Source organism: Canis lupus, chromosome 38 (assembly GCF_011100685.1).
Source record: "Canis lupus familiaris isolate Mischka breed German Shepherd chromosome 38, alternate assembly UU_Cfam_GSD_1.0, whole genome shotgun sequence".
In the NCBI taxonomy this organism is placed as follows: domain Eukaryota; kingdom Metazoa; phylum Chordata; class Mammalia; order Carnivora; family Canidae; genus Canis; species Canis lupus.
In genome coordinates this window covers 15515028-15538022 of record NC_049259.1, presented here as the reverse complement: position 1 = coordinate 15538022, position 22995 = coordinate 15515028, and the positions used below count along the sequence as shown (strand labels likewise).

At 38.5% G+C, this 22995-nt stretch overlaps 1 protein-coding gene across 1 annotated transcript; it reads left to right on the top strand.

Moving 5' to 3' along the window:
• Nucleotides 1-845: 845 nt before the first annotated feature.
• Nucleotides 846-22995, top strand: BPNT1 (3'(2'), 5'-bisphosphate nucleotidase 1). Its single transcript, XM_038586169.1, is given in 10 exon segments — nt 846-1014; nt 6515-6641; nt 10660-10764; nt 11487-11594; nt 12694-12742; nt 14421-14512; nt 18510-18707; nt 21008-21113; nt 22352-22416; nt 22418-22995. Coding segments are annotated over 10 exon segments (1134 nt in total). The 5' UTR covers nt 846-853; the 3' UTR covers nt 22541-22995.

Here is a 22995-nt window from a genome sequence, read left to right as displayed (position 1 = left end):
AGACCAGTTCTTTTCTTTTCTTTTTACTTATTTAAGATTTTTATTTATTTATTCATGAGAGACAAAGAGAGAGGCAGAGACACAGACAGAGGGAGAAGCAGGCTCTTCGCAGGGAGCCCGATGTGGGACTCGATCCCGTAACTGGGATCACGCCCTGCGCCAAAGGCAGGCAGACACTCAACCGCTGAGCCACCCAGGTGTGTCCCCCCCCCCCCGCCTTTTTTTTTAGATACCAGTTCTTAGTGCGGTATCTCCAAGGCGCATAATAGAAAACAAAATTAGCACATTGCCCAAGTTTCTTTCACTGTGATTTGGGAATGATAAATCCTTATAGAATGAGGAAAAACAAAAACCAAAAAAACTCCCAAAAAAACCAAACAGCAATCTCCAAATCATTAACATGGAACATCTGGTCCGGAAAAGAGAGTATCTCCCAGGATTTACTGGCAAGCGCATGAAAGGGTCACACAGACTCTTGAGAATCTCATAAGTACTTAAAAAAAAAAAAAAAAAAAAAGAAAAAGCACTAGTGACAGTTTCGCATAAAGCCACGCTGCTGCGGGGAGCGCAGGTGGAGGAGACGTCGTGGGCCTCCTGCCGCCGGCCCACGGACACCTGCCGGTGGAGGCTCGGCGGTCGCGGGCCTCCGCAATCCCGGGAGCACAAGAGCGACTGGAAAACCCGCGAAGCCAGAAGGAAAGTTTCAAAGTGGACACCCCTCTTCCCGCGAGATTAGGCGGCACGCGCCGCTGGAGAGTTCAGGGGAAAACGCGGAGACGCGGACCTTTCCGGCGGGCGGGAGTCTCCGGCGGCCGTGGGAGTAGCCGTTCTGCGCCTGCGCCCAATTTCCCGCATGCGCAGTAGCTGCGGTAGGTTTGTCCTCCATCCACCGCCGTGCGACCTGCAGCCGGGAAGGCGGCCAGGTGCTGGACACCGCGAGGACCTGTTGCCTCATAGCCTTCCGTTGTTAGCCTTCAGGTGTCTTTCGTCTAGCTTTGTTCCAGGCTTATCACTGTAAGTCTCTCCCCCGCGAGTCCGGCCAGGGGCCTTGGGCAGATCTGAATCGTTCATTGGTTCCCCTCAACTCCACCCCTTTGCACGGATACAAGATTGCAGGGATTTAAAAAAAGAATGAAAAGTTTGCATGAATCAGATTGCTCCTCCAGATGTTGCCATTTCGGACTTAGATTCTTGGGCGTCAGCAATTTAATTGTTCGTCGGTGCGTTTATTTTCGCGCTCCGGGGTCCTTTCGTGGCGATGGATCGTAGAATTAACAGGGGAAACCTGGATCCTGGGCTCCTTAGTGCACTCGGGTTTAGAGACCTCCTTACGCTGAAATTAAAATTTCGTTCAAAGAGCACACTTTCTTCCTACTGTCCGTCTTACGTGCTTGTAGGCTTGCTTGATGTATTCAGGTTTCCCCGAAAATCTAATTGGTAGCTCAAAAGATGTGTACGTTTTGCTTTTAGTTATCTTTGCAAAATCGTCCTGAGAGGTTTGAACCACTTTGCATCCTTCCGAACAGGTCAGGAGGATGCTCCCTCGCCGTCACGAGCTAGCCAACCCCGCGCATATTTATCTATGCCAGTCTTAGACACGAACAGTCATCTTTCACTGTTCTGATTTGCATTTCTTTCATAATGAAGTTAAGCATTTCGTGGAAACAAATGGCCTTTGTTTTTCTAGCAACAGCCTATTTGTATCCTTTGCTCATTTTTCTACTGGAGTATTTCATTTTTAACATATTGATGTAAAAGCTCTTTCTTCAAGATTTTTATTTATTTGAGAGAGACAGAAAGCACCAGCAGGGCCGGGGGAGGGGGTTGGGGGGGGGTTGCAGAGGAAGAGGGAGAAGTAAGACTCCCGGCTGAGCAGGGAGCGGGATTCCAGACTGCATCCCAGTACCCTGAGATCCTGACTTGAGCCAGAGTCAGAAGCTTATGGGGCTGAGCCACCCAGGCTCCCCTAAAAGCCCTTTACATAACCAAAATTAACTCAGATGTCTAGTATGTGATACAAATTACTTTTTTTTTTTCATTTTGTCAATCTGCTTTCTTTGCAGTAGTTTGGTTACACTGTTAATTTTTATGCAAATTTGTGAATATATTCTTTATTTTTTTAAGATTTATTTATTTATTTCATGAGAGACACAGAGAAAGGCAGAGACACAGGCAGAGGGAGAAGCAGGCTCCATTCAGGGAGCCTGCTTTGGGACTCAATCCCAGGACTCAGGGATCATGCCCTGAGCCAAAGGCAGACGTTCAACCACTGAGCCACCCAGGCATCCTGAATATATTCTTTAATATAGACTTTTAGTTCTTCTCATGCTTAAAAAGTCCTTTACCAAATTTACAAAATATTTCATGCAGCTTTATTCTTATGCTTTCATTCTTTACTTCTAAAATCATGCATTGGGGATGCCTGGGTGGCTCAGCGGTTGAGCGTCTGCCTCTGACTCAGGTCTTGATCCCGCAGTCCTGGGATCAAGTCCCACATCCGGCTCCCTGCATGGAGCCTGCTCCTCCCTCTGCCTATGTCTTTGCCTCTCTCTCTGTGTTTCTTATGAATAAATAAATGAAATCTTAAAAAAAAAAAAGATAAAATCATGCATTGATCTGGAAAGTATATTGATACAAAGCATGCAAAAAGGATCCAACATTTTGTTAAAAAGATTAGCATTTGTTTCCACCATTTTTGCATGATTAACTTTCCCTTGTGATTTGAAATACCCCCTTTAGTGTGTCTGGATCTACTTCTGGAATTTAATTCTGCCCAGGACTAAACTGTTCAGTTACTATAGTTTTACATCATATTTTGGTAGCCAGTAAAGAGAAAATCTTGGTTCATTGTTCTTTTTTCAGAGTTTGCTCTGTTTTGCTCATATTTTTATTTTTCCACATGACCTTGAACCTTAGCATCACTTGATCAGGTTTCAAAAGATAGTCTTTGTATTCTGATTGAGAACTCATCATTCATTTTTAGATCCTAATCCTCAAGTGTTCCGCACCTTTATATTCAACTCAAGATTGATTTCCCAGGCTATCAAAGGAAGTGGATCACTTGATTCCTGCTTTAATCCTTCAGAATTAGCCCTATTGGCAACTCTAAGGGTTTTTTAAAGGATGGGATGTTAGGTTGATAGCCTTTAGTGGCATACAACTTTTATCATACATACTTTTAGCCTGAATGTTATGGAAAAGAATCTGTACTTTGATTCAGGGTTGTGTTGGTTATCATACTACATATATACTCAGGGTCAAAATAGTGTTGCAGAAGCTATGGGAATTTTTTTGTCTTTAAAACTACCCTGATGTCTCTGCAGGATAGCCAGTAATGAGGACAATTATCTCAATAATGGTTAGCCAGTATGATTTAGTGCTTACCTTGTGCTAGGGACTGTTACAGGTGCTTTACCTGCTTTACTCATTTAATAATTACAACAACCCTATATTATAGATACTATTATTAACTCCATTTTGCAGATTGAGGCACAGAGAATTTATGTGGCTTTCCCAAGATCACACAGCTAAAATATGCCAGAGCCCGGATTTGAACACTGGCAGTTAACTCCAGTGCCTGAGCCTTTAGCTGCTTTACGCTGTTTTTGAGTGAGCTGTCAGAAAGATGTGTTCACAAAGGGTAGTGTTTTAGGACCCAGGAGGCATAAAGCTGGTAGGGAAGGAAGTACAGTATTTATAATCTGAACTGCCTAAGGAAGTTAGCAACTTGCAGGCAGCTTTTCCACAGCGGTGACAGTGGTGGCAGCAGTGGTACAGGTGCTCGGTGCTCAGTGCTTGGTCCTCGGGCTCCAATACTATCAACAGGTGATTCTCATTTGGGTTTTAGGAGGGGGCAAAATGAAAAAGGCTAACAGGAACCTCTTTTATAGCTAAGTTTTGATAATATAATCAGGCTCATTTTCTTTAATAAGGGCCAAAATTGTATCCATTTGTTTAAACAATATGTAAGAAAAATAGTAGACAAGGGGTAATAATATTTCATTACTAATTATATTTGGACTGAGGAAGTATTTCAGAGAAATTGGTAGGAATATTCTATTTGTCAACTAAAAGTGATCTGCAGGATCTCTTTAAAAATCACTGTTATGCTTTACATCAAACCTGTTACATTCTTATGAAACTGGTGTTAGCTTTAATTGGCAGTTCATATAGTGGGCATTTTGTGAGGGATGTAGTAGATAAAGCCTAAGTTTTATTTATAAGAAAATACTGTGGACGTGACAAACATAAAAGTGATTTAGTCATACGTGAAGCCTGACAAGGCTAGAATGATTTCTTAACTGGCTTAAAGGTAAGTGATATCTTACCTAAGTGGAAAGTTATAGCACTACCGTGCAGTGAGGGAAAATGATCTACTTTTCACTAATGGGCTTTTATATAACATGGGCACTAAACGAGCAGACCAGCACATATTAAAATATCCTCAGTAAAGACATTTGGGTAGTACATGATTATTTGCCTGAAGACTACCTTTTCCAGTGTAGAATAAGTCAGATATGTAGCAGGTCATGCATGGGTAATAAGGAAGTAGAGATAAGGTCAACGAAGTGCTGGATTATTTCTCCTGTTTTCTATTTGTTCTGAATTAGTCATTTTCATAAGCAGTTTTTTTCACCTAGCATACCTATAAAATAAATCTAGCCTGATTATGTTGTAATAAGATAAGCAGAATTTAAATGCATTGGAATTCATTTTCTTTTCTTTTTTTTTTTTTTAAAGATTTTATTTATTTATTCATGATAGTCACACAGAGAGAGAGAGAGGCAGAGACACAGGCAGAGGGAGAAGCAGGCTCCATGCAGGGAGCCTGACGTGGGATTCGATCCCGGGTCTCCAGGATCGCGCCCTGGGCCAAAGGCAGGCGCCAAACCGCTGCACCACCCAGGGATCCCTCATTTTATTTTCATCTTAACTCCAGACAGCTCCTGGTCACAGGATGGGATGCATTACCTTACGTCAGATTCAATTCTGTTCTCCTGAAGGGTTTCATACACTTCACTTGTTTATTGCCTCAATTAATGTTCCTAATCCCCGTGAATGGAATGAGGATGAGAGAAAAAAGACACAAAGAGCTTAAAAGGCACATCAAATCAAACACGCAGTCAGAAATTGGTGGTAGAAAAATGACTCTTGCTGAATTGAGGTTCATAATGTCCCTTGTGTTCTGTATTGTGTTCCTTTGTTGTATTGAAACAACGTTGACCCAATTCAGTTAGAGTGGTGAGAGTTTTTGTCATTGGTTGGTTCCCTGTGAGCACTCTGAGACAGAGATAAAGGCCAAGAGGTTTGCTAAGGAGTGTTCTTGGGGTCACTTGGGAAGTGTGGACAAAGTAGTGATGCCCTGGGGAGTAGAGAGTTGGGCTGTGATGCAGTCTCAGTGAAGGCCTCCCTCACTGCTGGGCATTCCAGAAGCTAGGATGACCCAGGAGAGTTGGGGTGGCAGTCCAGTTGGAGTGTGGAGTGACCTTTAAGTCCATCCCCTTTGTTAACTGGTATCAGGTGTAATGACTCTTCTTAGCAGATAAATTTCCAAAGAAAAGTGGCAGCTAAAGGCCATCTGTTGATGGTACTCTTAATAGCTGGGGGAATGCCCTTCAGCCCTGAAGGGAGTTTGAGTGGTACATCCTAGCCTGAAAACAGTAACTAAAAATGCAGGTTTTGAATTTGTATTTTCAAAGAGGAATATACTCTTTTTCCCGTATATTCCATTGGGCCAGGGGCTATTCCGACACTTACTGCTTTTCCAGGTGATTGGTCTTATTTTTTTTTATTTTTTTTATTTTTTATTTTTTCAGGTGATTGGTCTTCAGCCCAGTTAGCTATGTTGCACGTTCTCTTTATTTGGCAACTGATGATGATGGTAGTAAATAGCCAGCATATTACATTTTATTTAGTCTCTAATGGAACATTCATTGGTTTTTAGACTCTAACTGTAATAATATGCAAGCCGTCCTCTTTTTAATTACTCTGTACCTACACCCATATGCCTTATGCTACTCGTACCTCTCTGGCTCTTAACCAGTTTTACTTTACAGAGTTTAGGTTACAATATTTTACTCCCAACCCACCAAAATATTAGCTTGCTTGTGGCAGATATTGTATCTTTTATTTTTAGCCCCTGACGCACTTTCCACGGCCTTTGCCTGTACATAGATACACCTCATACATAAAACTTTTTTACAGGCTCATAGACTGAGGCCTGTTTTTCCCCCTGCTTCAAAATGCTTCATCTGCAGAGAGAAAGGATTGTATTGTATAGTATATACTATATACATATACTGTATATAGTATATACTATACATTGTATAGTAATACAATGTATTGAGAGAGCCAATGCTAAAATGGAGGTTTTTTCCAAGTCTCTTAGTAAATATTTAATAAAAAGGTCTACACAGTTAAATACTCAGTAACTATATGTTGAATTGAATTCAAGTGACTGAAACCAGGAGTTGGCCTTGAAAGTAACACAACATTTCTCTTAATTTCTCCTTAGGCTTATCATGGCTTCCAGTCACACTGTGTTGATGCGGCTGGTTGCCTCAGCATATTCTATTGCTCAGAAGGCAGGAACCATAGTCAGACGTGTTATTGCTGAAGGAGATCTGGGTATCGTGCAGAAGGTACTGAAAGTCTCATCTCATTTCATACTGACTTTATTTTTGTCTTAGCTAAAGGATATAATCATCTGGCCACTTCAATGGTTGAAATAGTTAATGTCTCCCCTACAGAGATTGCAAGACCCTTAGTTCAAATAGTCTCTGTTTCTGCTTTGAAAATGACTCCAGGCTTCCTGCATCCAAAACTCTTATTTGTATGATTAAGCCTTCTGACTGCTGTCCAGCCCCAGAGCACCGTGACCAATTTCGTATCCTAAAGTAATCTCTTACAAGACGTTCAGTGCTTAGCAAACTTGGCATGTTGGTAAAACCTGGCATATAAATTAGTATTCCTTATATTCAGAGCTTTAAATTTTTTCCTTCTTCGTGGAAAAGAGACACAGAACAAGGTGGTTTTATTTTCCCCCTAGTATGGTAATTAAAAACTTAGATAAATTTTTAAAAAGTAGGTAAATTATCATAAAGATAGTTTATGGTGATAGTTGATTCTTTTTGGTTGGTTTTGTTTTTTAGGTAAGCTCTACACCCAGCATGGAGCTTGAGCTCACAACCCTGAGATCAAGAGTTGCAGGTTCTACTGACTGAGCCAGCCAGTTGCCCCTAGTGATACTTGATTATTTTTTTTTATTTGATTTATTTATTAGAGAGAGAGAGTGTGCACACAAGTGGGGGGAGGGCCGGAGGGAGAAGCTGACTCCTTGCTGAGCAGAAAGCCCCATGTGGGGCTCAGTCTTAGGACCCTGGAATCATGGCTCCAGCCAAAGGCAGACACTCAACTGACTGAGCCACCCAGGTGCCCTTTTATAGTTTGTTTGTTTATTTATTATTTTTTTGATAGTTGATTGTTAAAAGAAAATCCTACCATGCTTGTATTCTAGTTTAAAATATAATTTCTTCTATAAGATTTGGTTATCATTTCACACTATAATTTTTAAATGTAAGTTTCCATAAATATATGGAAACTTTTTACTATAACTTTTAAAGGAGGTCATAGTGTAATTTTGACCAAGTGAGAAAATTATAGGATATGATTAACCATTAACATTAAAATGATTTATAGAAAGAATTATAGTTAAGTCACTCCTTTATGATAAGTCAGGCATAAGGCTGACTTATCAGAGGCTATTAGCAGAAAAAAATGGCCAAAAATATGAGTAAAAAACAACTTAGTAATAAGTTCAGATGAGCCAATTATATGACATTCAATATAAGTGCTTTTAAAAATTAAGAATGGGGTGTCTGGGTGACTTGGTCAGTTAAATGTCCAACTCTTCATTTCAGCTCAGGTCATGATCTCACGGTTGTGAGATCCAGCCCTGCATTAGGCTCTGGGCTCTGTGCTGGGTGTGGAGTCGGCTTGGGATTCTCTTTCCCTCTGTCCCTCTCCCTCCCCATCTCCTCTGACTAGAAGAAAAATTAAGAATAAAAATGGAGGGTGGTGCCTCGCCGACTCAGTCAGAAGAGCACCCAACTCTTGATCTCAGGGTTGTGAGTTCAAGCGTGATGTTGGGTATAGAGATTATTTAAATAAATAAAACTTAAAAAAAGAAAAAAAAGAATGAAAATCATAAGTTAAATAAATCTCATTTTTAATTTTGATAGACTATGGGCTTAATAGCCCATATATAGATGTAATATATAAGATATCTTGATTTCAGAAAAAAAATTTTCATGCTCCATTAACAAAAAAGATTTAAGTGATTGGTAAACATGGAGATGACATCTCCCATCCCCCATCTTGAACCACTATTAGGTGTGTCCATAAGTGGGTGAACAATGTTACTCATACATTTCATTTTAATTCATGACTCACATCAATCTAGAAAAGATCATTGGTGACAGATCATAGGACTCTGCTTCTGACTCCTTCCTATTCTCTTTAACCATTAGCTTAAGTACAGTTTTAAAAATTCATTGAATGTGTCTTCTCAAAAGTGTCATAGAACAGGAGGATATAGAGACATATTTACCAATATTATTAATAAAATTAACCTGGGAAGAGTAGTTAATATATTGGATCACAGAATAAGTATTGAAAAAGTTACAAACACTGGGAAAAGAGGTCCAAATCTAACAGGATATTGTATCAAGAATAATTATAAGTTCCCAAAATATTCATGTTCAAGTAATAAGAAGTAAATATGATTTAGATTTGTTTAAGAAAGAGGTTTTGAGTTGACAACATACATGCTCAATGATAAACCAACAATGTAATCTAGTGACTTTCAAAAGGGTACTAATGTTACTCTCTTTTTTGTTAAGTTTTTTTTTCTATTATGAAAAACAGGAAATGGAGAAAAATAGAAAAAATAAACAAAAACTATCCATCATGCCACCACTGCCAATATCTTTGACCATTTCTTTTCAGAGAGTTTCCTTGGCATCACTTATTTTTTTTAATTTTTTTTTTAGCATCACTTATTTTTAAATTGATTTTATGCTGTGATTATATTAGGTGTACCACATTGCAGTCTATTGCTAAGGAGTAATGGAAAAACAGTAATAATTTCCCTGTCCTCTGTACTGGTAATAATTTCCCTGTCCTTTGCACTGGTAATGATCTCCCTGTCCTCTGAACTGGTCAGGGACTTCCAGGTAATAGGTGATAAAGATAATAATTAGCCTTTCCTCTGTACTGGTCAGGCATTTTAGTACTTTATATCCATTTATTGAGGCAGCAGAATTAAAAGAGGCAGAGCAGAATTAAATTTGTCACACAAAGTATTTCAGAATGATGAGATCTGGCACTATGTCAGTAGAAAAAGCAGGGAATATTATCCTGGACAAGAAAAGAATTGGAGTAGCTTTCCTCATATACTTAATGGTTGTCCATGTGTCTTCTTTACTTTAGAGAGAGTAGTCTCTAGACTTGATTGATCTATGTCATCTGCAAATTTAACAGTTCTTTTAAGAAGTTTCAACAGATATTTCTAGAGTACCTATGGTGTACCAGACACAGTTCTTGAGGAAGTAAAACAAAGATCTCTGTCTTTGTGGCCGTCCATTCCAGCAGACTCGTTCTTTGCATTAAGGTAACCGGCAGACTTCAGCGTGGCATAAAAGTCTTTGATTTTCTTTTATTTATTTATTTTTTATTTATTTATTTATTCATGATAATCACAGAGAGAGAGAGAGAGAGAGAGAGGGAGGCAGCGACACAGGCAGAGGGAGAAGCAGGCTCCATGCAGGGAGTCCGACGTGGGATTCGATCCCGGGTCTCCAGGATCGCGCCCTGGGCCAAAGGCAGGCGCCAAACCGCTGCGCCACCCAGGGATCCCGTCTTTGATTTTCTTAATCATTCCTTGTTTCACTAAAAAGTATTATAAAACTTTTACTATTTAAAATAATACAATCTATAATTCTACCTAACAAGGCATATATAAATTGCAACATGTCATAATTCTGTGAAAACAGACTAACAGAGAGGTTGTGGCTGTCAATTGCAAGATTTTGCATTGTCTTTCACTAGAATAACTGTCTGACATAGTGATTGAGAATTCTGGGGGTAAGCTATGTATATCAGATGTTATTGCTGTTCATTTTCACATTTTTTTATATTTTAGAAATAGGAATTCTTTCTATCATCCAGAGGACCTCTTGAATTATTAAGAAAGTAGATGCGTAGTAGATTAGCAGATTAGTGAGTAAAAGTTATAGAAGGATCCATATTGGGGATACCTTTCAAACAGCTAAAGACAGTTTTCAGCTTTGACTGCCTTGAAAAGTTATGAATTTCCTATCTCTTCATCTTTTGAAGCAAAAGATTGACCTAGAGATCTTATGAAGGGGATTTCTCAATAAGTTTAGACTATAATAATCTAAAAGCTCCTTTCCAAACTTTAACCACTTAAAAATCCCTTGAGAAAATCTGAACCAGGAAACTAGTTGACCCTTTGGTGTTAAGTTCCATGAACCTAAAAACAGACAGTGCAATTTAAATGACATAAACACTCATGCATTAGGAATCGGAGAACAACTTATTTCGTGTTAGTTCTGCTAAAATATTCATTCTTTGTTGCAGACCTGTGCAACAGACCTGCAGACCAAAGCCGACCGATTGGCACAAATGAGCATATGCTCTTCACTGGCACGGAAATTCCCCAAACTAACAATTATAGGGGAAGAGGTAAGACTTGCCAGGAATACAGTTTTTTTTTAATGACTGTTTACCGTGTGGATTTATAATTGCTACTTTAATGATATATATACCACTGTTACTACTTCCAGCATTCTATCTGGTGTTGTAACACCAAAATACTCATCCTGTTCCTTGGACTTGAAGGAAATGTCTGATTTAAAATTTTTTTTTGATTATAAAATATTTTAATCCATTTCTAGGCTGATGTCTCAATTCTTGACTATAGAAGATATGGTTCCTGTTGTAATATTCAGCATGCAAACTATAAGATGGGCAGAGTTCTAGAACTTTGGAATAAAATGGATTTTGTGGTTTCTGGTGTTTTGTTTTTGTTAGAGTCATTTGCATGCTTATCTAAAACTATAACATGGTTAAAGTGAAGGAATTAATATCTCATGTAATTGAGAGAGAAGTATCTGATGTCAGAGCCACTTATTTAAGTGTTTGTAATACTTAGATTTTTTTTTAAACTGTGCAAGATAATAAAGGTGGGATTTTTTTTGTAGTCAACCTTGATGAGCCATATATGGTCATTTTCACAATTTTATTCTGTTTGCTTTATTTTTTGACTCATGTAAGCCCTAGCCATAAATGGGAAACAAGAAGGCCTAGTGAATGATGATGCTGCATTTCTCCTGTTACTAAGACAAAGAAACGGTGCTCTGTGAATACCAAACAGCTTCAGTAACCACCAATGTTATCTGTTTTAGGATCTGCCTTTTGAAGAAGTGGATCAGGAGCTCATCGAAGATGGTCAGTGGGAGGAGATACTGCAGCAGCCATGCCCATCCCAGTACAGTGCTATTAAAGAAGAAGACGTATGATCCATATGATTACTTCATTCTTTGTTAACCTTCCTGTTTTTTGCTCTAGGAAATAAAACTTGCCTGTAATGTTGAAAAGCTGGTAGAGACATAAGATAGAGGGCAACCAGGAATATTGAAATCTTTCAGGGCTGGCACAGAAGTGTCAGGCAACCATATGGAATGTGTGACCTGTTAATTTAGGGTTCGGTTTCTCATCCTGTCAGTTTCTTCTCTGCTCTAAAAATACTTATAGGGAGAACATCTAATTTGTTAGTAGATTTGGTAGTAAAGCATTTCATTGGTAATTGGGGCTGGAAGGAGATGAAACAGGTCATTCTGTATTATATGTTTGGAAGGCCATAAAACTTACCTTACTTTTAAAGCTGCTTAAGTTAAGTCTGTGGCTTCAGATAACTATCATAAATCTTTAGTTGTTGGATTTTGATTTATTTAACATGCATTTATCAAATACCTTCTGTGAGTAAGGCACTTTGCTCTGTGGTAGGGAGGATACAAGGAAAATGAGACATGGTATCTTCCATAAGAAGTATGTCTCATTCACAGATTCACATTAAGCATCGTAATTCTGGTGGGTAATGCATCTCCTGAATCATTTTGAAATCCTAAGAAGAAGGGATTTCTTTTTTAGTCTACTGTCAGTTTATAAATCATTTGTTTTTCTTTGCTGTGTATAAATGGTGTCCTTTAGTTAAAATTAAAGTGTCATTCCTTTTTTTTTTAATCAGAATTTATATGTCAAAGTGAGTAGCAGCTGCATATTGTTTAAAACATTTTTGGTGCCACTTTAAAGTTTTCTCTGCACCACCACCTAGATCTCAGTGTGTTCATAGCATTGCATTTATTGTTCAGGTGACAGTAAATTTACCAGTTAAGCATTTCATATTTAAAATTCTTAAATTAGACTTTTCTCTAATTTAAATGGACTTTTTCCATGATCACAAAACAATAAGGTTTTTCAGTCACAAAACTGATGACATTAGCTTAAGCAACTCATAACATAACTTTAAAAATGAAAAAAAGGTATTTTTAATCTACTTACTCCTATTTTTAAAATAGTATATGCTTAATTTGGATATTTCCTCTTTTTTAGCTTGTGGTCTGGGTTGATCCTCTGGATGGTACCAAGGAATATACTGAAGGTCAGTATCTCTTTGGTGTTTGTTTTCAATGGCAATAGGTCTAGTATATGATATTTAGTTGGAAACACTTAATATTTCATCTGCTGCATAACAACCCAGTATCATATTTTATGTTTATGCCCTAAAGCTGTACTTGTACTCATCCTCGCTGTTATTGTGTATCAGTGATTGTCATGACAGAGAGAGAAAATTCATTCTTTTTAAATCCCACCCTCCGACCCTCTACCAGTGCCACAATTCTAATGTCCCCCAGGTAAGAATAACTAACATGAAGCTGGGGTTAACAGAGGGACTACTGAACCCACAGCCCTGTTGGGGCAGAAAACAAGGAAAGGCCAAGCTGTTCTCTGCCACCACCGCCCTCCCCTCGCCTGTGAGCTGCTTTCTCACTCATAGCTTCACCTTTAAAGATGAGTTTGGGAACACAGTACAGTATTTCTCCTTTCTGAAATTGTCTAAGATGAGAAAAATTAGAAAACAGTAAATTAAAAAAAAAAAAATTGGCAGCATTAAAGTAAAAAGACCAGGCTCAGAGCCAGAGTTTTAGGTTTTAGGAGCAGAGTCTATATAAGCTTAGAGTTTTATTTTTGAAACAGAGATCTACACACAGGTTTTCTTATATCGGTTCTCACCTTCATGACTTAAATAAAAAAATTTCTCATAGTCATTATAAAAAACTTTCTCTGTTCTTGGGTAAGGCATATTTATAATGAGTCAGTCATACAGTATGTATGCACGTGTATGGATGTGTGTGCAGTAAAACATCGCTATAATCCATTGAGAAATAGGGAAGCTCTAACCAGCTTAGTAGATATAAGAGCAACCAGGTAGCTTGTTGAGATCTGGAACCCCACCTCCAGAGATTTTGATTCACTGGCTCTGGGAAGGACCCTGAGAATCCGTATTAAAACTTATGCCATTTGAGGGGTGCCTAGCTGGCTCAGTCGGTAGAGCACGTGGCTCTTGAACTCAAGGTTGTGAGTTTGAGCCCCATGTTGGGCATGAGGCCTACTTTTAAAAATAAATTAAGCCAGTTAATTCTTTAAAAAAAAAAAAAAAAAAAGATTATTCATGAGAGACACAGAGACAGAAGCAGAGACATAGGCAGAGAGGCAGGCTCCCCAGAGGGAGCCTGATGTAGGACTTGATCCCAACACTCCAGGATCACGCCCTGAGCCAAAGGCAGACACTCAACCACTGAGTTATCCAGGTACCCCTGGGCCAGGTAATTCTGATGCCACTTGATAATCTGCAGACTCCACTTGGAGAAACTTTACCTTAGAGACTTGAAATGCAGAGCTAGACAGTGATCCTGGAGTAGAGTGATCCAGCGATCTCATCCTGGTGGGAGTGCCATGGATGGTGGCAGAGGGGCACAGGAATCTAGCGGTAAAGGCTGCGGAGTTATGGCTGCATTATTCCAGTGGCTTACAAACTGTACTAATGAGACCATGTCTATCGATTCAGTTAAGTGGCTATACATCCTATTTCTGTCTCAGGCCAGCTGTCTCTTGTAATTTGTGCATTTTGCGAGCAGTAGGATTGATCGTAGATGAATCATTACAGATTTCTTACCTTTATTCCAAAAATAACTTAGAGCCATTAATGTTCTGATGGTGAGTCATGATATGAGAAAGTTATATAATTGATGTTCTTGATATTCATTTCTTCTTCACAGGTCTTCTTGACAATGTGACAGTTCTTATTGGAATTGCTTATGAGGGAAAAGCCATAGCAGGAGTTATTAACCAGCCATATTACAACTACCAGGTATTACTATAAACAATACAAAAATATTTTATTAGATAAATAATTATAGTTATATGGTTTCCTTATGTGATCTAATCCAGTGGTTTCTAGCTTCCTTGCCTGTACAGTTTTTGGGGAGGTCTACAAAAACAGCTTTCCAGATCCTCCCCCAGACCTGTTGAATCAGAACCTCTTGGGGCATTGATACCAGGAATATAAACGTACTTGTGTGTACCCAGATAAACTGTGTAATTTACGTAGATTTTTTTTTTTTTAACATATGCCTCCTGATTCAAATGCAAAAGTTTGGGAATTATTGACATGGTTCTTGATTAGTTTGGTCATTGAGACACCTGATTTTCAGGTGGTTCTTGAAGCATGTTGAAGAAATGAACCATTTCAGCCAAGGAAAGATGCTAGCCATGTTGTTTTCCAGGTAATAATACATAGCACCTAAATTGCCGTTAGCATTGTTAACAGAACTAGATATGCTCTTGCACTCATTTCTCTTATTTTGTCTCTCTGATCTGCTTTGACTTTCTATTATACTCTAAAGAAACTGTCTTCCTAAAAAAAAAAAAAAAAAAGAAAAAAGAAACTTATTTCCTTAGAAGCAAGAGACAGCTGTCATTCCAAAGCAGAACTGTACCATAGAAATCACCTTAAGTGTTAAAGGAAATCATCGCAGTAAGATATTTGAGGTATTTAGATTAGTGTGACCTTGATAGGACTTTGGAGAATCAAAGTAACCAGAGTGGGGACTATTACTTCTGAATCTCTACTCTAATCCGAGTTAAGAGCAGGAGGATTAACCTCTGCTCCTAAGATCAACTTGTTTTTTCATGTGTATGATTATAACTTTTTATTTATGATCATGTGCTTAAGATTATTTAGCAAAAATAGTACATTACTGGGAAAGTCGCCCATACTGAGTTGCTGAAGTGTTTGTTAATTTTTTTTACTGGGATTTTAATGTTCATGCAGCATTATATGCAGACACAACTTTGCGGTTTTTATGTAAACTTTTAAGTAAGTTAATACCATTACTTAAAAGAGGGGCATTTAGTTCATAGATAATGTTGCAATGCATGGCACTTTTCACCAGAAGATGATCACAGTGCTTAGGGGTTATTAATACTTTCCATCACTTCTTCCTGAGATTAGAACAATTGTATTCGTTTTCCACAGAACAATGAAAAGCAGAAGTTAAGGGAACACAGGAATGAAGCCAAGGTGAGAAACATAGTTAGGGTTCTGTCCCCACTAGGAGGTAGAAAAGAGGCAGGTGACTTGTGCCAGTTCACTTCCTTCCCTTCTGCTTCTCCCACTGCTGCCTCACCCTTCACCACAGTTCCTCTGCACTCTCTATCTCCTCCTTCACTCTTGCTTATTATGCCTTGAGATTTGTTGCAACAAGTGGAAAAGTGGCTCAGCTTTTTTGATGGTGTTCAAGGCTGGATGTTCAATTTTAAATAGTCATCCGTATAATAATAATAATAGCTAAAATTTGTCTAGAGCTTACTGTGTGCTGCCAGGCTCAAGGGATTCACATGCATTATCTCATTTAATACACACCACAGTCCTTTGAGGAAGCCTTAATGCCTGATTGATTGATTCCCTGTTTTAAAGAAGAGGAAACTGAGGCAAGTAACTTCCCCAGACCACCTGGTTTGTCATTGACACATCTGGAGATTGAAACCCAGGTCCAGGGTCACTTGGGTGGCTCAGTGGGTTAAGTGTCGACTCTTGATTTCAGTTCAGGTCATGATCTTGGGGTTGTGAGATTGAACTCCAAGTTGGGATCTGCCCTCTGCGTGGAGCCTGCTTGGGATGCTCCCTTTTCCTTTCCCTGTGGAGCATCCTCTGCACTTGTTCTCTCTTGGTCTTTCTAAATAAATGAATAAATAAAATCTTAAAAAAGAAAGAAAGAAAGAAAGAAAGAAACCCAGGTCCAGACTCTTAGTCATTACTCTACAGTGCTTTCTTGAGCCAGATAAGAGTTCAAACTTTAGTATTCTAACAGGTACTGGAGCTGGTAGGCACTTAAAAACAGCATGGCTTAGTCCAAAGAAACCTAATCTGTCTTTATGTCAGAGTTTCTTAACCATTATAAATCATAATTAACCATTATGAAGTAAGATGACACAGCCTTTATTATCTCCCAGAACGTTGGTGTGGTGCTTTGAATGAGAGAGACAGATCTGGAGCACAGAGGAGGGCTGGCTGGCTACCTTGTGGGGTTGCACTTACCTCACTGTGGTGCTGATTCCTTGGTCACACATCCTCTTTGCCTACATATTCACTTATGGATGGAATAGGACATTTTTGGAACCAGAATACCCATGTCCACTCTTTAGGATGCTTTCCTTTCTTTTTCAGAATAACTGGAGAGCTGCATTAATAAACTAGTTTCCTTGAAAGCATGAAATTTGTCTCAGCAATCAAGCTAAAGCCCAGTGGGCACCAGAGCCCATCTGGACTTTTCAGGTTCTAAGACTCTCCTATATTACAGACTTGAGAGTGAACATGGGAAGCACACGAACATATGTTGAGCACCCAGTGTTGTACTTTGATTCCTTTGTTGCCCTATTTGTGGGGCAGACAGCCTTCAGCCGGCAGCCTCTTCAAGGATTGCCACCTGTAACGAGCCTCGTGGCCCCGTGATGTGCCCTTTCTTGAGGCAGTCCATTTCTAGTGACTGATTACTGTATAAGTGCCTGGTACTTCCTTCCAATTTTTATAACCCTGAAGGGCCATTCTAGTTTCAGAGCTCCCTGTAGGGCCAGCCGAGACTGTTGCTGGGTCTGCATCACAGCTCTGTGTCTCCCTCTGTCCACTCATGCTGCCTCCTTCCCTTCCATGGGGGTTAATCTCAAGGATGGCCCATAATAAACACCCTACTTGTCTCAGAGTCTGCTTCCCAGGGAATGCTACCTTCAACGTAAGCATATTTCACTATAACAGTAGCCAGAGTACCACTAGTGGGCAAATAAGATGATGTGTCTGAAAGCATTTTAACAAGGAAAATGAGGCAGTATAGTTTAGTGATGAAGAATACTGCCTATTAGCCTGAATTTGGTTATGATCTTCCTGGAGTCCTTGGTCAGGTTACTTAATGATTCCAAATCTCATTTTTTTCATCTGGAAAACAAGGATGATTATACTTGCTTCAACAAGGAATTGTTTGGGGATTAAATGAGATAATACATGTAAGGCATTTAGTACAGTGCCTGGTACTTGCGTAGTATTCGGTAAAATATATGTCTGTATGTCTACAATATAGGTTTACTGTATTAACAAGATGGTGTTACAATGACTCTGTGTTAATCATTTTATGCATCAGTTTTACTTTCCATGAAATCCAGGTCATGTTTTTCCGTATGAAGTGTGTAGTTGTAACAGTATGTTTGAAAATTCTTTGACCTCTGCAGAGGAAAATACAGATGCTAAGATTGCATTGTCATTGCCGTTATTTTACCACCACAATTGTCAATAAAATCTTTAACTTTGGCCCCATCTTCCATGGCTACTCTTCAGTACCAGCCTATTCAGTTGCCCTGTCTCCATAGCAGCAGAATACATTATTGCCATTACGTATTCCCATAGTAACAAGATCCTGGCTGTTCCTTGGATAATGAAAAGTGGTAATCAATATATGGTGTTTCATTTCCTGGGGACTTCAGGTCCTCTTCCAAACAGCTATATTCAAATACAATAATAAGATCACTGGCTGATTCAGAGAGAGACGGGAATCACTATATGATGTTTCCTTTCCTGAGGACTAAGGAATAACCATAAGTTCCCCTCAGTAGCTCTCAAACCTCACTTGTTACCCAAACAACAAGAGAATAATCAGTTGGTTATCTCAGGAAAATTTCATTGTGGATAATATTGTTCTTGTTTATTACATTATTATTTTTTTAAATCATGATGCTAATTCAAATCAGTATTCTATGTATGGCTGACATTTTTCTCCAGATGATTACAAGATTTGCTGTTGTTTCACTCATTTATATAGGCAGGACCAGATGCTGTGTTGGGGAGGACAATCTGGGGAGTTTTAGGTTTGGGTGCCTTTGGATTTCAGCTGAAAGAGGTGCCTGCTGGGAAACACATCATCACAACGACCCGGTCCCATAATAGCAAGTTGGTGACTGACTGTGTCACTGCCATGAACCCTGATGATGTACTGCGAGTGGGAGGAGCAGGAAATAAGGTATGAAAATGTCTGCCCTTCCGCTGGAATGCAATTAAATCATGGAAAGAAATCTTGAGCTTTTGAAAAATGTGAAATAAGAGCTGGGAAAAGGAATTAGAAGTTGTAATTGACCATTGAAAGCACATTTCAGCAACAACATTTGAGTTTTTAAAAAAATACGATGGTTCAAGTCTTTTTATCTAAGAGAGTTCAGTGCTAACAGAAGCCATTAGGATAGAATCCTATGCCTCTTGGCAGCCTTTGTTTTCTCGAGGACCCACTGGGGTTACTTCCTACACCTTCTTCTGGGGACCCTAAGGATAGGCCTGCCTGCCCCTTCCTAGATACTTTCCCCATTCTTTCACCAAGCCTTCCATCCTCCTGAGAGAATTGTGAAATCGAATCTGTATCCCTAGCCCCAATCTCTTCTCATCTGATTGCTCCCTGGATATCATCATGATGACATACTTCAGATATCTCAAATTCAACAGACCCAATTGGATCTCTTCCTTTTTCTTCCTGCCCTCATGTGCATTCCTCTATTTCCTGTCTGCTTAATGGCACCACTATTTTCCTAATTGCTCCAGCTGAACACCTGAAAGTCATTCTAGACTCCTCCCATCCTATCTCTGTATCTTCTTAATTCCTCCTGAATATCTCCTCTTGTCCATCTCAGCTGCCCCCATCCTAGTTGCACCCATCATCATCCCCCAGACTTTCCAGTAGCTTCCACATGGTCTGTGTGTTCAGTCCCAGTCTCACAATACCACAGAACAGTTTAAAATGCAAAACTTACTGGATGTCACTCCCTTGCCCAAAATCCTTGGATTACTCCCTGCACAACAATTTAAGATCCAAGCCTGTGAGAATGGAATGTAAATTCCTCTATATTTTTTGGCCCTTGAACATACCCAGCCTTATCTCGTGACATCCCCCAACTCAGATACTCATGATACTGGACTGGCTATAGTTCCCAACGCATGTGCATCTCACACTTGTATGCCTGGCATGGGGAGGGCAAATAGTAAATGCTTACTGAACTGAGTGGGATTCATTTTTCTTCACCTACCCTTTGGAAGCAATAATCAACTATTTTTAGATTTTCCAAAGGGATTTACTTTTAAGAGGATGAAAATGGGAGGTTAAAAATAGCAGTACTTTGGGGGGGGGAAATCTAAAACATTTCAAAGTAAAAATGTATTCTTGGTCATCACTAATTCTAAGTAGTGACAGGTGTGATTTCTCTTTGCCCTTAATTTTATAGCTACAAAAATCCCATTCTGTCTTTTTTTCCCAAGGGGCACCATTCTCCTTAGGAACAAAGGCCCCATCCTCCACATCCTCCACCCTTTCTTCTATAAAAAGACTTTATTGAACAGTTAATAACTTTTTTTTATATCAAGGACTCTTTAAGAGTCTAATGAAGGCTACAGCCCTTCTTCCCTCAAGAAAATATACCTGAAATAGTTCTTGGCACATAATAAGACTCAACACGTATTTGTTAGGTGAAGGAAAAACCTTTTACATAAAAGTCTACAGCAAGGTTTAATGATGGTGTCTTGAATAATACTAAGAAGGGCAATTTGTTACATTGTGTTTAGTGAGATTTTCTTCCTTCTTTCAGTCTGGTCTCTTCATCAGAATATTTGATGTCTGAATTTTACAGTACTGATTATTTTACAGTATAATCAAAAAAATAAGTAACTAATGAAAGCCTGATAGCAGATTACTCTTTTAGAGTCATACAGTTTCTATTAGTGACCTCAGTTTTGCTTGAGTTATTAAGATGACAATTTAAGAATTCATATTTTGGTAGTAGAAACACCAATACCTAGGATTCCAGAGACTACAGAAACCACTTGTTAGCCTAGTCAGCATTGTGTATCTGTTGGGACTTACTGTAGTTGATAAATTAATTTACTACTTGATGTTCCTCTGTCCTTTATGTAATAATGATCACTTGTCTACAAGATTAAAAATCTTAAATTTTTCTATAATATACAGTATATTGCTTTTACAATAAGAAAAAAGCCAACATAATAAAAAGAAAACTATCTAAGTAGGACTATGAAGACTGTTCCAATATCCTCCTTGTAGCTTATTTAGCCACCTTTTCCCCCTTCGGGTCACTATATTATTCTATATCCTATAGTACTCTGTATGTTTCTCTGTACTACTCATGTCCTTTAAATTGGCTGAAAGCTTTAACCTGAGTCTGACAGAGGAATTGATGAACTATACTGGAAAGAAATAAGCAATTTCTCTTATCCTTCAATCACTTCATGATCTAGGGATAATTATTACCTCTAACCCTACAGATTATTCAGCTGATTGAAGGCAAAGCCTCTGCCTATGTATTTGCAAGTCCTGGATGTAAGAAATGGGATACTTGTGCTCCAGAAGTTATTTTACATGCTGTGGGAGGTCAGTCCTTTTATTTTGGGGAATTAAAGTCTTTATAGTTTTTATATTATGCTAAGACAAATTATTTCAGTATATTACTTTAGACTCTGAGGATATAAAAGCTCGAATAAATCCTAGAGATTAGTCAAATCCGACCCTGCATTTCAGAAGTGAGAAAGTAAATTTTTTAGCAAATTAATTTTTCCTTAGTTATTATTTGCCTTTTGGACTTTAATTTGCATACAGTTGATTTAATTAAACCCTTCTGGATTTGTGGCTTTAATGCTTCTAGGGTTTCTTTTCTTTTTTTTTTTTTTTTCCTTTGGAAAGTAAAATGTTCATCATCGTCTTTACCTCACTTAGTTTCACGTAAGCCAATATTGGTAAATATTGCAATCCTAGTGCTTAAGAACATGGAGTTAGATTTTTTTTTAGAATCTGACTGAAAATATATTATAAATATATGCATACTAAGATGATTTTTCAGTTTATATTAGACATTAGTTTACTTTTAGTCTTAAACAAAACACTTGATTTTTATTCTATCCTTTCTCCTAATATATTATCCATATTATCCCACCAGCATATTATATGACAAGGGAGTTTTTTTTTTTTAAGATTTATTTATTTATTCATGAAAGACATAGAGAGAGAAAGGCAGAGACGTAAGCAGAGGGAGAAGCAGGCTCCAGGCAGCGAGCCCTGATGCAGGACTCGATCCTGAGACCACGGATCACGCCCTGAGCCAGGGGCAGGTGCTCAACTGCTGAGCCACCCAGGCGTCCCATGACAAGGGAGTTAAATTTATCACAATCCCATCTCATTAGGATGCTAAATGAAACTAATGTAACACAATTATATTTGATGAACATACTTCACTTAAACTCTTATTAAATAAAGTGTTAATATTCAGTGGTAGAATGAAGAAAACCCTTTTGAAAATGGGAATAGTAGTGATGGAGCAGAACCAACAGGAAAAGTAATCACCTCAGGAAAAGAGAAATTAATTGATACCAAGAAATATGAATTAAAAATGCTAAATGAAATTAATCAGGGGGAAAAATATTTTTTAATCAAAATTGTTCTATAGTTTTAAATTCAAGTGAATTAAGCTTAACCTTTATAGTCACTCATTATTTTTCCTATCTTATCCAGAATTAATTGATATTATTACATAGGGAAGTAAGAGGCACTTAAAAATAACTAGGAACATAATGATCTGGCCAGCTGCTAATGTTGTATTGATGTTTCTTCTGTAGGCAAGTTAACTGATATCCATGGAAATGCCCTTCAGTACAACAAGGAGGTGAAGCACATGAACTCCTGCAGGCGTCCTGGCCACGCTGCGCAACTACGACTACTATGCAAGCCGAGTTCCAGAATCTGTTAAAAAATGCACTCGTTCCTTAAAGGAAAACCTCATGTACTTAGCTAGGAGAAGAACTTGATTCTCAGAGTAATATACCTTAAAACTAATTGAGTGGAATTAGAGTTCCACTTTTACCTTATTCATTGTTGATTGGTGATTTATATTTAGTTACTTTGGAGTAGGGAGAGAAATGAAAGAATTTCTTGATTAATTAATCACCCAGACCAATTGTGAGATCGGAAGGATTCATAAAGTAAGCATTTTACAGTTCTTTTCCTCCTTGTATTTGGAGGAATGAAAGGAGGGTTTCCTTTCAGCGCACCAATCTCGTCGGTTTTTTAATCAACATTCCTGTTATTGTGAACAAGATTCCTTTAGGGCACAGAATCACAAATGGTTACCTGAATCTCATTCTTGTTTTTCACAGTAGTATTAAGTTTTCCTTACTCCAATTATGAATATACTGAAATGTCATGTATGTTGATGAAACAGATTTATGGGAAAAGCTTCTTTGTAATAAATTATTTAATTCTA